This window comes from Anomalospiza imberbis, chromosome 8 (assembly GCF_031753505.1).
Source record: "Anomalospiza imberbis isolate Cuckoo-Finch-1a 21T00152 chromosome 8, ASM3175350v1, whole genome shotgun sequence".
In the NCBI taxonomy this organism is placed as follows: Eukaryota; Metazoa; Chordata; class Aves; order Passeriformes; family Viduidae; genus Anomalospiza; species Anomalospiza imberbis.
In genome coordinates this window covers 9,032,823-9,049,418 of record NC_089688.1, presented here as the reverse complement: position 1 = coordinate 9,049,418, position 16,596 = coordinate 9,032,823, and the positions used below count along the sequence as shown (strand labels likewise).

The window sequence follows — 16,596 nt, the reverse complement described above, 5'->3', positions numbered from 1 at the left end:
GGGGATGGAAATCTGCAGCATCGTTTCCTTGCCTGTGTCCCTCCCCTTTGCTTTCTAAGCTTCCTTCACATACCATCTGAGTGGCACAGCCTGTAGTATACTGAAAGCCTGATAATAAGACAGTTAACATCTGTTTAGGTCACATATCTGAAAGGATTAATGCTCCCAAAGACTTCCAAGCTGCAGCTTAGTACTCTGCTACCTAAACACATTGGCCCTGGTACATGTGATGGCTGTCAGCTCAAGGCTCAGCACTTCTCCAGCTCGAGAAAGATGGAAGCTGGACATCCAAGCAACCATGGCAAAGGATATGCACCATTCCCTTCATGGATACAGTAAAAGCCACAAGCAATGTGTGGTAAGTCTGGTGAAAGAGTTCCAGGGGAAAGAAACAACTTCATGGCACTGGTTTTGCCTGTGGCAGTGTGCTGCCCCACAGAAAATGGACATGCTCATTCCAGCTGGCAGAGGTGAAAAGGGAGCACAACCATTTTTATACAGGGTAGAACTGCTGTGTGCAAGTTGCTTTCTAAACAAGAAAAGGAACAAAATTTGCACTAATCCACATCACCCACAAAGCTTACTCATCTCTTTCCCTTTAAAACCACATGGCTCTGTAGAATTGCTCCTGTGGAGGGGCAGGGGAGTGGGATGACCTGGACTACAGCATCAACAGAAAGCACCACAGGGTGCTTATGCCTTCCTTGGCAGGCATGAGGGGCTTGCAGGACACACAGTACTTTTGGATAGGCAGTACCTGCAGACACAAGCAGCCCAGGGCTCTGCACACAGGCTCACAGGCAATAGATTCCCCTGTTTTGACAAGGCTCAGCTGGATCTTGTGGCCTGTGTAAATAACAGTGCTTTGGAAGGAAGCTGAATAGAATATTATATTCTCCATTTCAGATCCATGGTTCTGAATGGAGGGAAAATAAATAAAATTTAGAAATCAATTCTAGACCCTAAAGTCCCCTGAAGGGGAAGACACAAGAGACTGACGCAGCAAGTTCCACTAAGTTATTTAACTGGTACCTTGAGAGTTGATTAGAATTGTTTGTTTCCAACTCATAAACCCACATGCTGCCTCTTTCTCTCTTGCCAATTAACAGTATTACTTAGCACTAATAAACTGCTTTCATTTTCAAGGGGCTTAAGAAGACAATCACCTCAACATGTCTGAAAGGAACAGATGGCAATGAAGTATTAACATTGCAATTTCACAGTTGGAAAAGCTCCTGAGAGAGGGGGCAGTAGCAGTGTCTGGAGGATACCTAGCCCTGTTCCCTCTGTGGAGCTGCGGTACCTCGATCTCACCTCCACTTTCAGTTTCTGCTTTAATCCAATCTCACCACACATTACCTTTCCTAAAGCAAAGCTATGCTGTTTTTCTTACTCATTCTTTAATAGTGACTTACATCCTTCTAGAAGGCTTCTTACCTCAGCACATCTCCAGACAGGTTGCTACTGCCTTGGATTTAAAAGACTAAATGTCTATCCAATAAGGCAATTAGTCCAGCCTATCATTATTCTTACTGGCTATAAGCAGAGAAGTGATCAGGAAGAAACACATTGCTCTGTCCATGCAGCAGAGATGCTCTTTTTCCCTGAAACATCTTGGTTACATTTCATTACAGAACAGTTGACTGCCTTTTCCTCTTCTCACTCATCCATCTCAGAGGACTGTGCAAAAATGCTGTTCCGTGGGGCCTTTTGGCTCAGCTGTACAACATAAACTTTCTAAAGCTACATCTGGAAGGAAGATAGGCCTTCTGTGGAACAGGGGTTCCTAAAGCAAAACATGTTCAGGTGAGGACTAAACAAACAAATACAATGATTTTAATAGTAACTGATGTGACAATGACTAAGCAACTGTTTAGTGTGCTGTTTTGACTTTTTTAAAGAACTGATTTAACTATGGAAGGTTTTTATTTAAAGCATTGAGGTAATACCCTCTATTTTAGTATTTAACCCCAGTCAAAGATTATCTCAACTTGAAACTGCAATGATAATAGTCAGTGCCTAATGTCTCACAGGAAACCTCCTCTAGGAACAGTAACAGTAAATACTACTTCAGAATGAAATTAATTATTCTAACACCTTTTCAGAAATATTTCAGCACATACTGATACTAGTATCAATTGCCTTCAATCTCTGCTGAGCCACTGAGCTAAGCATCTCAGCCCATTATCAATGTCAGCCATCAAGTATCAATGTACAATGTACAATGAAATCCTTCTAGAGACATTAGTTAGTGTCTAGGGACAACATAACATATCCAAAATACTGCATTAACTGGGGCTGTTCCTGCATGTTAAGGTAAATAAGGCACACTGAGACAAAAGGGTTAAGCACCCAGTGTGCCAGTGCATCCCTCCCTGAGAATTCCTGGGAAAGGCATCCCCAATCTGCTCAGCTGGGACGGGTACCTGAGCACTCAGGCTGGGGAGCAGAGGCAGCATGGTGCAATGCAAACTGGTTTTCAAATGGGCCTGAGAAAATAAGACACCCTATTTCACCCTAGCTTAACAAGCATCTGTGTTCAGCGATGACCCACTCAGTTATCAATCTAGTGTGAGTTTTCCTGCTATTTAATTTATATTTAAGAGTAGAATGTAATGGATGTGGATTTTCCTAAATTAGAAAACATCAGAGTTCTCACATTTACAAGAGTAACACTTCAACAGAGAATACTTAATATACAAAATGGCTGCATTTGATATTTTTTAGAAACTGAACCCAAATGCAAAATTAATCCAAATAGCCCTTTTTTAAGACTTCGATTGTACAAGTAAAACAACTTGGTTTTATCCCTGTAGCTAACATGCAGATGAATGTTTGTTGTTGGGTTTTTTTCTCAGATTTCCATTATATTTTGTACTTTAAACCTTTCCAAAAGTGTAGGAAGTCCTCAAACATAAACACTATTTCTTGTAAATAACAGCAACCCTGATTAATAACATGAAGATTCAGAATGCCTGTAATGAGTGAGTATCTGTTTTTCTGAACTTGCAAACCATTGCTATCTTTTGCCTTTACTTGTAATTTATTTTTCTCATTCAGGAATGATAATCATATTTAGGACTGTAGTCATACCAATGCATAAACCATAAGTAATTGACACCAGAACTGTATCAAATATAAGAATTGTTCCAGGTTTTATAGAAAAACATACAAAGAATTAAAGGGATTTTGCTGTATTATTCCAATCCCTTCTGCAAACTCTTTCTGACCAGTTTGATACTGGTCTTATTATATCATCTTCCTACAGCTGGAGGCTTTATTTTGGAGAGGTGCTTGGAATGGCAGGGGTGGGAAGGAGAATACAGTTTTTCCACATGTCAAATAAAGTATGGATTACAATGGCTGTGGGAGGAAGGTACTCTTTCTCTTTTAAAACTTTAGTTTCACTCTTCAAATCTTTAATTCTCCTGTACATCTGAGGACAAGCTAACAGACATCACAAGGTTTTAGACCACTATAGTGCTTAAAATTCTCAAAGTGTAATGTTTGAAGAAAAGAAAAAAAAATCAATGTTCAATATTCTGGACCATAAAATAAGCCTGTATAGAAACTGCTTAGCTAAACTAAATAACAGCAGAGTAATTTTATTTAGTTTCTCATTACTTCCTTACTCCTATTAAAGTTTCAATAAAAGCAGTTTTAACATTCAGAATCATTAGCAGAACTTAGATGCTCACAGCTAGAGGCATCCCGAGTAAGGCATTATAATCCAGTGGCTTCACACTTGGTTTGTATAAAACTCATTTTGAGCTCAGACCTCTTTGAGGCCTGAGGGTCTGAATGAAGCCTCCTGAATGCAAGGTGAATTTCACAGGAGCCAGCTTGTTAAATCCCACTTTGCCCAGGAGTGAAAATTTGATCTTGAACTACTGTACATCATTAAATTACTGCATCACAGGACATTCCAGCTAGGAGGTTCTACATTTAAGGATTTTATAGATGAAAGTTTAAAGCTGTCCTAATCACCAGGGGTTCCTCTTGATATGCAAATGTCAGGTGAACATTATGGCGTCAGTCTACTAACTTTCTGGAAAAAAACCAAACCAAACCAACAAAGCACAATCACACACATTTAAAGAGAAGTCAGCAATTCTACAGCAGTAAGTTCTCAGAAACTGCAAATTTTCCTTTGAGACAGAAATGAATGTTTCTCTTCTCTCTCATTAAAAAAAAAAAAATATTGCATGTGTCATTTCCCCAAGAATCTCAGGCATTCACCAAAGGCACATATGACATTAGAAATAGTATTCTCAGCTTCCTTGACAAATGTTTTACCTCAAACAGGCCCTGCAATGGCTGCATTACACTGTAACAGGTTTCTCACTGAAAATTTGTTTGTGAAGTTGTTTCTAGAAAAAATAAATCTTTAAGCTGCCCAAATGACCAAGGCACTCAGAATAACCTTAGGACTGTCCTTTGGGGAAGACACAAGGTCTCACTTTCAGCAGACGCCTGACGTCAGACCAGAGAGGGAACACAAGACAGGCAAAGGTTATGTGCAAACTGTCCCCCATGGCTTATGCAAGAGCCAAACAACCACTGCTCAGGATAGATGCACATAAAAAGAACTCACTGGAAATTACTTTTAATATAAACAAACCAAAACTGCTTGTGAGTTGTAGGGTATGGTGGTGCCATAGACTAATCTGAACAGCTTCCATTTCAGGTCTCTAAAACAAGCATTCGGTAAGTAATTCACATTACATCAGTCATCTTTGGTAACACTGTACATTTGTGTCAATCACTTGGTAAACATAAGTTCTGGATATGTAGACTGAAATTCATCATAAATACAAACTAATTGGAAAGTTGATGGAGTGTCCTCCAACTGTACATGAGCTTGCTAAGGGAAGAATTCAGACTAGCAACACTAAAATTACTTCACAGTTATGTAGAAACAAGTTACAATTCTTTGTCATAGAACATTACACTAGTTTGTTATTTTGTCTACAGTTAAAGTGGGCTTATATTCAGGATTATTAAATTAACAGCAAAACAACTGCCAAAACAATTTAAGTGAATGTGATTGAAAGCGAAGAACTTTGATTAAAGCATAATTTTTAAACTTTGTTTTCTAACCTTAAATTATTAAAATACAGAAAATGTTATCATTATTTCAAAAAAATGTATCATTAAAAAAGAAGTCCCGTTCCTTACAATACAGTTTAAAACTAACATAGGAGGAATCAGTGCTACATTAAATACAGTCAAGAGCATTTGGATGGCATTATTTAAGTATAATCTTATGTTTTCTGTTATATGGTCCAGCCATGGACTTCTTGCTTTAATGTATATTTGATGATCACTGAACTTTTCCCACTCATCCTGATGTGGGCTCTCCACATATACTGTGTTAACACTTAAGAGTCAGCATTTATGTACAGTTTAAAAGCAGCAGAGCTATCTACAGTCTACAGTTGTGCTCACTCCACTACAGTACTGGAGCGAGCACAACAGCTTGGATATCTCAGGGAATGCATCATTGTTCTGAAAGGCCTTTTTTTCCCAGTTTTTTCAGGGGGTGGCTCCTTATTACTTTTCTCAGCAGGCTCTGTCTGGAACTGTTCTATTTGAAACTCGAGATGTTTTTGAATGGCTACCCCGAGGACTTCTGGATCCACAGATGCCCCATACACTTCCCATGTCATTCCTTCATCATCCCATCTCACTTCACGAACTGGAGATTTGGGGGCCTCCAAGCCTTGCTCCAGGTTCACCTCTGGGAACACATGAGAGTGACCTTCTGCTGCAGCTGCTGGGCTTGTTGCCACTGATTTGCATTCCATGGTTGGAAGAGTTTGTACCTCGGCATCTTTGCATTCCAGAGCTGGTTTCAGGCCTTTGGTTATGTCATTCATAGAGGTCATAGTCCACATATCCTTAGTTGTCACTACCATATCTGCACCTTGCTGGCTGCTCAGAGCAACACGGGCAGCCTTGGCTTCTGGAGGAGCTCTCTCCTGCGGAGCAGGTTGCTGTTGTTCTCCAGGAACGTTACAGCACTTCAGGATTTTCTTGGCATCCAGGCCTGATTCACTTACTGAAGACACCAGCTTAGGATATGTCAGAATGTCTGAAGCAGAAAAGGAATGAAAGTAGCCAGGTACTGCCTGCTCGTTTCCTGTCTCACTGACAGAGCACACCAACCTTGGCACGAGCTGGATGGATGGGATGGGCAAGGAGTGGCAATAGGCTGGGATGGTGGCGTCTGCCTTCAAGGTGTCCTGCCTCAGACTGCAGGGCCCTGCTGAGTTGTTGTGAACCGTCATTGCCATGGGGGAGTACACAGAGTTCGGAATATTACCATAAGTCAGACCACCATGAATAATCCCAGGGGCTTGACTGAATGTTGTCCTGTTTGGGAAACCGTTTCCAGGCACGTGGGGTCCTAGAACAGCAGCGTGAAATGTGCCAGGATCTGTGTAAACAGTAGTGTTACGTGGAATACTGCCACTGTCAAAGGTATTTGTGGGTACTTGTTGGTCCGTAGGTAGGACCGGAAGATGAGTCACAAGGTTTTGATAGTGAGACCTATTTTGATTTGTTTCTGATCCATATCTCTCCATTTGGACAGACATCCTAGCCACTGGTGGACCATGCCTGCAGCCAGAAGAGCTTAGGCTGGAGTGAGTAGCACTGGTTTCCATGTGAGTGACATAAGTCTGCTGTTTGCAGCTGCAGGTTAGGTCTGAGTGGCTTCTCTGAAGGGCATTTCCTGATTCTTCCATTTTACACATGTCTTGCTGGTGCACAAAGCAGGCTGAAGAAACATTCTCAGCAGTGCTGCTCTTCACACACATCCTAGTGTCCCCCACTCCCCAGGAAGTGAAGGACTGTTCAGTGACAAGAACATGGTTTGTATACTTAGTTCTTCCCTCTGAATGGTCATTGGCTGACTGGTCATTTATGGTTTGCACCTCTGATCCAAGTCCCATCATCCCAGGCTGTGAGGAGGACCATCCAGGACTCTGCACACTCCTTGCATCACTCCTGTTTTCCAGGATATGGCAGATGGTGCTACTATGGCTTTTCTTCAGCTCCTGTTTGTTTTGCCTTTCCTCTAAACTCCTCGAGTGCCCAATACAGGCCAGATTTGAGGAGCTCTTGGATAGGGGATGACTGTTGACATTCAAGAGACTGGGACAAGTAGAACTTAGTGAGTCCTGATAGCAATGGGTGTGGAGCTGGTGGCTGTCAGATGACATGGCAAAAAAGAGAGATCTGTAAGAAATGGTGGAAAAGAAAAAGACACAATTTAAGTAGGAAATAAATGTACTGGAAACTATAATCTCTACTGGCCTTCTGCTTGGGCTTCTTGCCTTTCACAGTTCACAAGTACTTTCTAAAAAGCACAGTACTCTAGTCTAAGTGTACTCAGACCAGTCAGATTCTGTTTTCACTTTCCCCAAAGAGTTTTTCCCTAAATTAGATACAGGATTTTTTAAAATTCTGGTGTTTTTTTTTCCAATTCATAAAACACAAGAGGAAAAAAACCCTCTTTGGTTTCTGCCTTTTAACAATAACTATCTCAAGATTACCAAGTATCATCTCCCCAAATTCACTGCAGCCATTTTTGGGACATCCAGAGATGTCATGTACCTTAAGCAAAGACAGAAATATTTTCAAACTAGATAGCTTTTCACCACGGTGGCCATTAAGCCAATGATATTAACCATATTGTCAAAACAAACAAAAAAAAAAGTTTCGTTTTTAGTCTCTTGACATCATCATTTCACAAGTTATCCAGTCACTGATGGAGCTTTTAAACCTTGAAGCTGCAAAACCTGAACAAGTTCTCCCTTTTACCCATAGCTTTCCTAACAAGCTTCTTGATATTTCATGTTACAAGAAGATCACTCTTTTAGTCCACAGTTTTCCCCGAGCCCACACAAGTGTACAGCAGGTATGGACAAAGTTGTTTTGACCCCCTGTGACAGAGATGACATGAAACCCAAGGAAATTACCTCTACCAAGCCAGTGTGGGATCACTGCCAGTGCTCTCAGAACAAATAATGCTGGGCAGCACTCCAGTTTGTCCTCACCTCTGGCACCACAGGAGGTGGCTGCAAAGAGGGATCCAAGGAAAGGCTGGAGGTGAAATTCCTCTCTCTCTGTAAGGAGCATCTGCAACTCAGCACTGCCTCTGTTAAGGGTGCGTGCTCTGGGCTCTCAGGCAGCTCACCTTTGCAAATCCACAAGTTCATGCTGGCTGTAGAAGGTGCAAATTCATGACACCAGAGGCAGGGTAAAAATGAAACAAGAAAATCTTTAGCCAAAGTCTTGCAGTTCTTCTGTTCTTTTTTATAGTGCACTCAGTCATTTCTATTTTTAGAAAACCCTTGTTTCTACCAGTTGGTGCAGTGCCCTATACGTTACTAACATTTATGTTAGCAGTTTCACATCTAAGGGGAGTTGTGATTGAAGATTTTGAATCTCACCAGATTTAGAGATCCATTTTTGCTGATTGAATCAAATCTTCCACTGATTGACTACACATATTGCCTTGGTGTCACACAGGTGTTGCAACATTTGTACAACTAAAGTAACTTTAATATGCTCATATATAGCTATATCTACCCACACAAATATATATATGTCTTTTCTACAAGAACTCACTGTGTTGAACAGAAAGATCTAGAGTATTTGTGCATTGCTTCCAGGCCAAGTACTACCAGATATTTTGTTGTGCAGATGTAGAGAGTGAAAGCCAGATTTTCTCATTTTAGATAACTTTCCCTCAGATATATTCTATGCACTCTGCCTCCTTAGCAGGTCTCTGACAGAAACCTGCACAATTTCTTGTGCACTATATCAATAAAATAAAAATGAATGTGTGGAACAGGAAAGGTACATACACATGGTGAACAAAAGCACTCTGCAAATGTAACAGGGAAGTTCACTCTTACCATCAAGGACACAGAGGCTGCAAGGGCTCACATTCAACACTCTCATATGTGATCCTTTTAAAGTGATATTTACAGGCTTCAAGAGTCACGTACCAATGTAACAGATAAGAACATGCCCTTTGCTCCCTCTGCCAGCCAAGAGCTCTACAGCTCATCCAGGCACCTATCAGGCTTGTAATTAATTCCATTTTCATTGTTAATGTCGGCAGGCTAACAGGCTGCAATTTTCCCATCACCTGAAATCCACTTGTGTTGGCTGTTTTCCATCATGAAATTAAATTGAGCATGACAACATTAAAAAAATATTTGCAATCACATTCTTACAAAAATTCTCATTGTGGGTTGTGTATCAGGGACTTGTGACCAGCAGCAATATCCTCTAGCACTGAGTTTGCTCCAATTTGGACTGTATGCAGAAAAAAGGTGAATTCCCATCTTTCATACATGTTACCTCTCCTGCAGTCCCTTCTGCATGAGTATAGTCTGCCACACAGGGTTCAAAGGAGTCAAGAGGATTAAACACCAGAGCAATAGCTGCCTACAAGGTGAAAACCTTACATTTAATCTCTTTAAAAGATAACACCTGCAAAGGCTCTCACACACACCTGGATGAAACAACACTTACTAATGGAAATCCTCAAGCACAAATATTGAGACTCAGGTGAAAGGAAGCTTCAAACATATCCTGTTACAAATGATACAAGGCTGTGGGAAGTTTGAAGTGCTCTCTTACAAAGTTTATAGCGTTCAAATACATACAGGTACACAGAAACCAAAGCTCTATTTGCTTTCTTTATATAGCAATGGACATTACTGCAGAAGCCTCTGCAACTGAAAATAGGGATGCATTTGAAACTGATTTGTCACCTCACACACAACACATTCAGATGGATGAAACAGACCAAACACATCGACATCACTGAAAGCAACACCCAGGGCGATGCTGGCAAGGAAAGCTCCAAAGAAAACTCTGAAGAAATTTATTTTTGCCCCACTGCAGGTGAAATCATGACCGAACATGGGCCGATGTGACATATACTACACATGTACATGTAGAATATTCTAACCAGCTACTCCCAACAGCATCTCAACACTGTTGCTCAGACAGACCAGTGTTCCACACTAGCATAATTGTAACAATTCTCCTACGGCCTTGGGCCCTCCCAAACTCTGCATTTCACACATGCACTGCTGGCACTGATTGCTCAGGGTGCACAAAAATCCCCTGAGAAGAGGCCCAACACTGCACACACACCTCCTGAGGTGCCAGACCTCCCACCAAGCCTGGGGTCCAGCCCATGGCTTCTGGGAAAGGCTGGGAAGCAGAAAGGTCTGGATGACCCTTCCGACACCTCTGCCAGCGAGGGGCTGGGTCATGTATGGAAAACGAGGCGCCAAACTCTTTAAAAATCCAACCTCAAATATGGAACCTCTTCTATGTCACAGCCACGCAACACCTTTGCATTTTGTGAATCTGCTAATCAGGAATGGATTACCCACATGAAACATGGATAGAAACACAGTGATTTTGTGGGTACACAGGCACCCAAACCAACTTCCTTTGTGTGTGCTGGGCAGAGCAGACTGCTTGGTTTAACTCTCATTTTTAAAATGCAAAAATATAATTTATAGGAAAGGAATTTTACTCAAAAGTATTTAAGTTCTGAGTCTGTCTGAAAGATTTTGATTTGAAAGGAAATTCACACCTGAAATTCACACCAAAGGAAATTCACACCTAAATACACAAATAAGAAAGTATGAATTTTTGAGGCAGTTACTCTACTATGAATATATAGAAAATTGTTAGACAAGCAGAGAAAGGATTAGGATAGAAATGGAATTAACATCCACTATTTTTGGCTTAGCTTCAGATAGCTTATGAGGGGATCTAGGCTGCTTTCACTAATTCCACTGAACTACTTTAAAGCAACAAATGTGTATTTTGCTATGACTTATGATTAAAGTTTTGACCTATTTAATGCACTGGTAAATTTAGTCTCAAAATATTAAATATAATGTATAATATAAATTGAAAGACATTCACTGTAAATTAACTATGATTCTAAAATTCTTCAGTATTTTTCAATTCCACACATGTACTTTAATTGAAATTTTGATAGCACTCTCATCTTTTAGTTTGAAACTGTTCCCCCTTGTCCTACCTGCCCACATAAAAAGTCCTTTTCCCTCTTTTTTAAGAACCCTCATTTAGTACTTTGCTAATATAGCAAGTTAACAGACAGTGAAGCAGTGAGAATCACCTGACACATTCAACAACACAATTTAGCCACAGAATTTGGGAAGAGTCAGAGAAATTTAATACTATTTACTAGAAAGATGCATGCAATGCCAGAGACTTCTCTAAATTTTCCATGCTAACTTTTTCTTTATATAATTCCAATGGTCAACCCACAAGTCAAGATGATTTGTAATAATGACTGCAGTTGTTTCACCCATCTTCACTTGGCTGATTACACAACAACAACAAAAAAAATTCTTAATTTTATGTTTTCAAAATCAGCATCTGACTGCAAAATAAGTTATAAAATTAAAGCCAGTTTCAGGAGTGAGAGCACTAATATACAAATGTGGAATTTGGAAAAGCTAAGCAATCTGATCCATACCAACATTTTTGGATGATGACTGTTATTTTTGGATGCTGACCAGGACCCACCATGGCAGCACTAGCCCTTTCAGAGAAGACACCTTCTGAGAAGTGTTAGGGGGTTGCAAGGTCTTTGTCCTGAATTCGCTCCTTCATTTGCATCATTCTGTCCCTGCTGCGCAATAATCAGCTCCACAAAGCAAACACAGAATTTCTGCAACAACACCAAACTCAAAACAAATCACAATTATATTTTATACAAGAATAGTGTCATTTAAATTAATTTAAGGAATATACTTGAATAGAAGGCTGCTAGATAGAGGGTTCTTAGCTTTATTTAATCTTATTACAAACACCATGGTTATAAATTTGAAAGTTAAGAGCAGTTTATAACTAAAATGATGGAACTTTCATTTGATCCTAAGGGGCAGCAGTCACTTAGACATAAACACTGCTGACCCCTACCTGGGGCACAAGACAGCACATACAGGAACCTGCATTTCTGCCCAAACAGCCAAGCTCCCTCAGGTACCAGAAGCAATTCAGTATATTGACACTGGGCTCTCTACAGGCCTGGTATTTTATAAGCAATGTGGCTTCCTTACTGCAATCCATGATTAAACTTCCAAGATACATGGTTAATGTGGCAAAATAACATAAAAAGGAACATCATCTAATATGACATTCATTTCTTTTAGAGCTGTACTAATTTTAAAGAAACTTATACCATCAAAATAAAAAAAAATGAGAGTGTGCTTATGTCTAAAAATTGTCCTTGCTTGCCCGCATGGAAAACTACTTGCACAAGATAAGAAAGATCTGTTTTGCTTTAGACAAAGATTGGCATGATAGCATTATGAGACCTGATGGCCTCTCCCTAACTACTACTACTACTGAAGGAAATAGTTCATTAACAGTAATCACTTACATTTATATTGGGGGGGAGTCAAACCACTCAAGAGGCACTGGCAAAACAGGATTAGCCATGGTAAAAAGCTTAGAGATTCAAGTGTCTGGGATTAGGAGTTTTGTTGCTGTTTTTAATTGTTATTTTATTTTGATGAGGTGTAAGTGAAAGGAATAAGCAGAGGAGTTACAGTAGGGGAAAAGGTATCACTTGTCAGGGAACATAAAAAAATTCTCTAAATTCTTTCAATACAAAAAATAATTTCCCTAAATTTTGTCAGCTAGATTAATAAAGATTCAGGTTGAGACCCCAATCACTTAACCTTTAATCCATCATCTTTCTGTAGGCTTTCCATTTTGGATTAGCATTATAAACAAACCATGCCTTTTCAGTTTAATTTGTTAATGCCTTTTTGTAAATGTTTTCTATCATCCTAAGTATTTCCAAGTATCAGCCAGATCTACAGGACAGACTGGCTTGGGCATCTAGAGATACCAACAGACACAACTGACAAGTGCACACTTTGTATGCAAAGGAATGGGCTTGTTGTCCAGTTCTGCACTGCAAGAAGCACTGGGGACAGTGGGACTGTCACTGGGACCATAATTCACGAGGGGGAGGGGGCGTACACTTGGCAGGCTAGAAAACATGAGAGCAGGAGAGCTGTGACCCTCAGTGCTCAGCACTGCCAAAGCAGAGGCCTTGTGGCTGATGCCCTTACAAGGCCACTGGTCACAGCCTCGTCAGTTTCTGCTAATCACCGCTTTGGCTGACAGGCTTTCCTGAAAGATTTCTGTTTCTTGCCCACCTTGTGTGCTGAGCACATTGGGCAGGTATCTGCAGTGACTGGTGACAAGACTCAGAGTGAAGAGTCCCCTTTACCCTGAGTGTACCCTGAGAGCCTCGGCTCTCTCCTTCCTGAAAACCACAGCAGAGACCTCTTCCCCCAAATGCTGAGGGTGCCACGGGTGCCCTGGCCTCAGCAGGAGATAACAAATGAGTTGCCACATCAGAAAATGAATAGATTCCATCATTTGCCCATGCATTCACCTCAGTGTGGAACGACAAGGCCACTGGCCACAGTTATCCCAGCAGCTTAGAAGAGCCAGGCAGGAAGGTCAGCATTCACTTGTAAGGACCAGGGACAGCCCAGAGCCTGAGCAAGGCTGAAAACCCTGAATTCTAAAGATGAAAAAGGCTAAAATGAAAGTGCCATGAGAGAGGAGCCTGATAGGGATGAACCAAAGCAGACAATTCCAATGACACCTTCAGTGGAATTCCCAGGAAGGACAATTCACACGGCTGTAAATATATCATTGGGCAACCAGAGAGAGATGCACTCTGTCACAAGGGATGCATGTGTTGGGACATTGTCCTGACACCACCACATGATTTACTACTGCAACATGTGGTATCTTCTTTGCCACCTTTTTTATTTAATCACCTCTCCCAGAAACAACTTCAAAAATCACTTGGACGTCATCTTTTTTTAGCAGAATTTTATGAGCAAAACATTACTCCCACTGTATCTCCATGTGGAAATCTGCCTCAGCATACAAACTACCCTACAGTATACCCAACAGAGCTAAAATATGAGCTATTGTACAGGCATATTTGATGCTCACTTTTACTGTTTGACAGCTCACTTCTTTAAAGCTCATCTCTTCAGTCAGAAGATTTAAAACTTTAATTACAAATTAAATATGATGACACGGTCATGTAATCAGCTGTTTTCACCAGCTGGGGCTTTAAAAAAAATCAAATATAATGACAGCAGGCAACATTGACCTAGAATCATGCTTACAGTGAATACTGCATGGCTAAAGAAGTGGTATATTAATATCATTGTCTTTCTGACTTAAGCAGAAAAAAATTAAGCAAAATGACACTGTTAATTCAGATGCCAGGATTATGCTGCTAAGAATTGATGGCTACTGATATCCACTGGTATTGCAGATGTCCTGTGACAAAAATATTTGATAGTTTCTTTAGGAATTCATCTTTAATGTAGAAAATATGCAGTGGGCTATCCACATTTGGTTTTATTTCAGAGACAGACACTAGTGAGCCTTTTCCTCTTCATAGCAGGGGATCAAATTCTATTCCTTCACATGTTCCAGCTTGGAGGAGACAGAATTGGTCTGGTGTTGAACAACTCAAGCTCTTCAGAGCTTCACTTTTGTACCCACTCTTCAGCCCTGAGCAGACCAGCTTCAAAGCAACCCCACTGACCTGGAACTCTGCAAAAACACATGGCCATAGCTTTGCTTACTAAGCCTCTGCCTGTCAGAGGCCCAAGCCTGCCAACTGTGTGTATCACAGCTTCCTGGGCAGCAGCATGAACTTAAAAATCATACAAAAAAACAGAAGCTCTCTTACAGCCTCCTTCCAATCTCAGAGTACAGCTGGATAACAGTGCAACCTGCACTGGAGGCCTGCAGTTTGTACATCCAACAAACTCCACCCAAACTGGCTAAGTGATTAGAATATCTACTTGCAAATTCATGTGTTTTAGTAGAAAATATTCAAATAATAATTTTTGCTGTTTGCTTGAAAGCTAAACAACGACAATTAGAGGGAAGGTACAAACTCGGCTTACCCCCCCTGCCCTATGGACATCCCAGCTTTAATGGCACTGCACTTCTGAGTGTGAGGGCAGTGGGACACCCCTCCCTGCCAGCTGGACACACTTGTGACAGCTGAAGCTGTGTCCCAGCCTGTGTCAGAGGGTGCCCAGTCCATGTGTGTGCTCTGTGCTGGCTGCAAGGAGGCAGAAAAGCACAGAGCTGAGCCTAACATGCCCAGCCTCCCCAGAAAACTCACTCCCTTGCCTCAGTGTTGTGCCAACAGAGATAAAAGCTTTACAACCAGCTGCAGTGGCAGACAAAGGAAGCTCAAATCTGCCTTAAAAATACTGGATATACAAACATAGCCGCAAGTACAGAAGCTGTTCATGTTCACGTTCATCCTTAATTGAAGGATGGCAATCCCTACAGCAGCATCAAACAGGAATGCTGGTGATACAAACAACAGTAATAGCAATCTGGAGGTCTCCAAACAACTCCATTAGGATAAAGATAATAGATTTACACAGTTAGACTGAAGGATGCCTCACCAAAACAATTAAAGATAGCTCATTATTCTTCAACGCGTGATAGTTGAATCTCTTTCCTACCTAAAAAACCTGGCAACTAACCTAGCCAAACCTAGAAAATTATCTTTCTTGATTGTTCCCTTGTTTCCCCCTGTGACTGAACACTATACAAGGGCCACAAAATCCCCTTCAATTCTTTATTTAATAAACAGCATTTATGAACTGTATGGAAAACCTTGGACTGCTCTCAGTGGTGGCAGAGAAAAGACTGATTTTGACATTGTGGACTGACAGAAAACTGACTTCCAGAACTTAAAAAACAATTGCTCAGTAATTTGAAAGAGGAAACTATTGCTTTCTAATTCTGTCTGTGCCCACTGACATAGTGTATGACCTTGAGCAAGTAATTCCCTTTGTGACTCAGTTTACTCATCTGTGACTCACAGATTAGATGCAGAAGCCCCTGATGTAGGTATTTAAAGGCTTAATTCATGATTGCAGAGCACTCTCAAATCCTAGAATAAAAGATATTAAATATAAGATGCTGAAGATAATGTGTTCTGGCCCTTCTTTTGGAATATTTGGATTGGAAGAAACAAATAGAGCATCTCTACAGGAAGTTCTTGTTGCACTTGCAGAAAACTCACCTTACCAGTAAAGGTCAGACACTCTCTGTGCTTCAGAAGCATATGTTTAAAGTACTCCCTGCAATTTCCCAGCACTGTGAGCATAAGTAATCTCAAGGATTTCAAATACACACACTCAGCAGAGTTTCTCAAATTAGGTGTTGTATGTATATACTCTCTATACAATATGCATGCTGACAACATGTATATTGTATATGCATGGTATATTAAGTAGCAATGAGTAATTATTATAGGCAGCTTCATTAAACTTTCTAAGCAGAGCTGTCACAACTGCAGACCATATTGTCTTGCAGTGCCACATGCACTTGCAGTCTTTTATTTACTATGGTGAATTTCTCATGAAAAAGAGATTCTGTGACTAATTTAAGACTCCAGTTCACACTGCAAGCTGTCTTTTATATATCCTTAAGCTGGAA

The 16,596-nt window shown here is 40.7% G+C and overlaps 1 protein-coding gene across 1 annotated transcript; it reads right to left on the bottom strand.

Annotated features, from left to right (window-relative positions):
• Window positions 1–5,444: 5,444 nt before the first annotated feature.
• Window positions 5,445–7,226, bottom strand: GPRIN2 (G protein regulated inducer of neurite outgrowth 2). The gene has a single exon (XM_068197245.1). It carries the CDS (start codon window positions 7,224–7,226, stop codon window positions 5,445–5,447), a length of 1,782 nt encoding a protein of 593 aa, XP_068053346.1.
• Window positions 7,227–16,596: the final 9,370 nt, after the last annotated feature.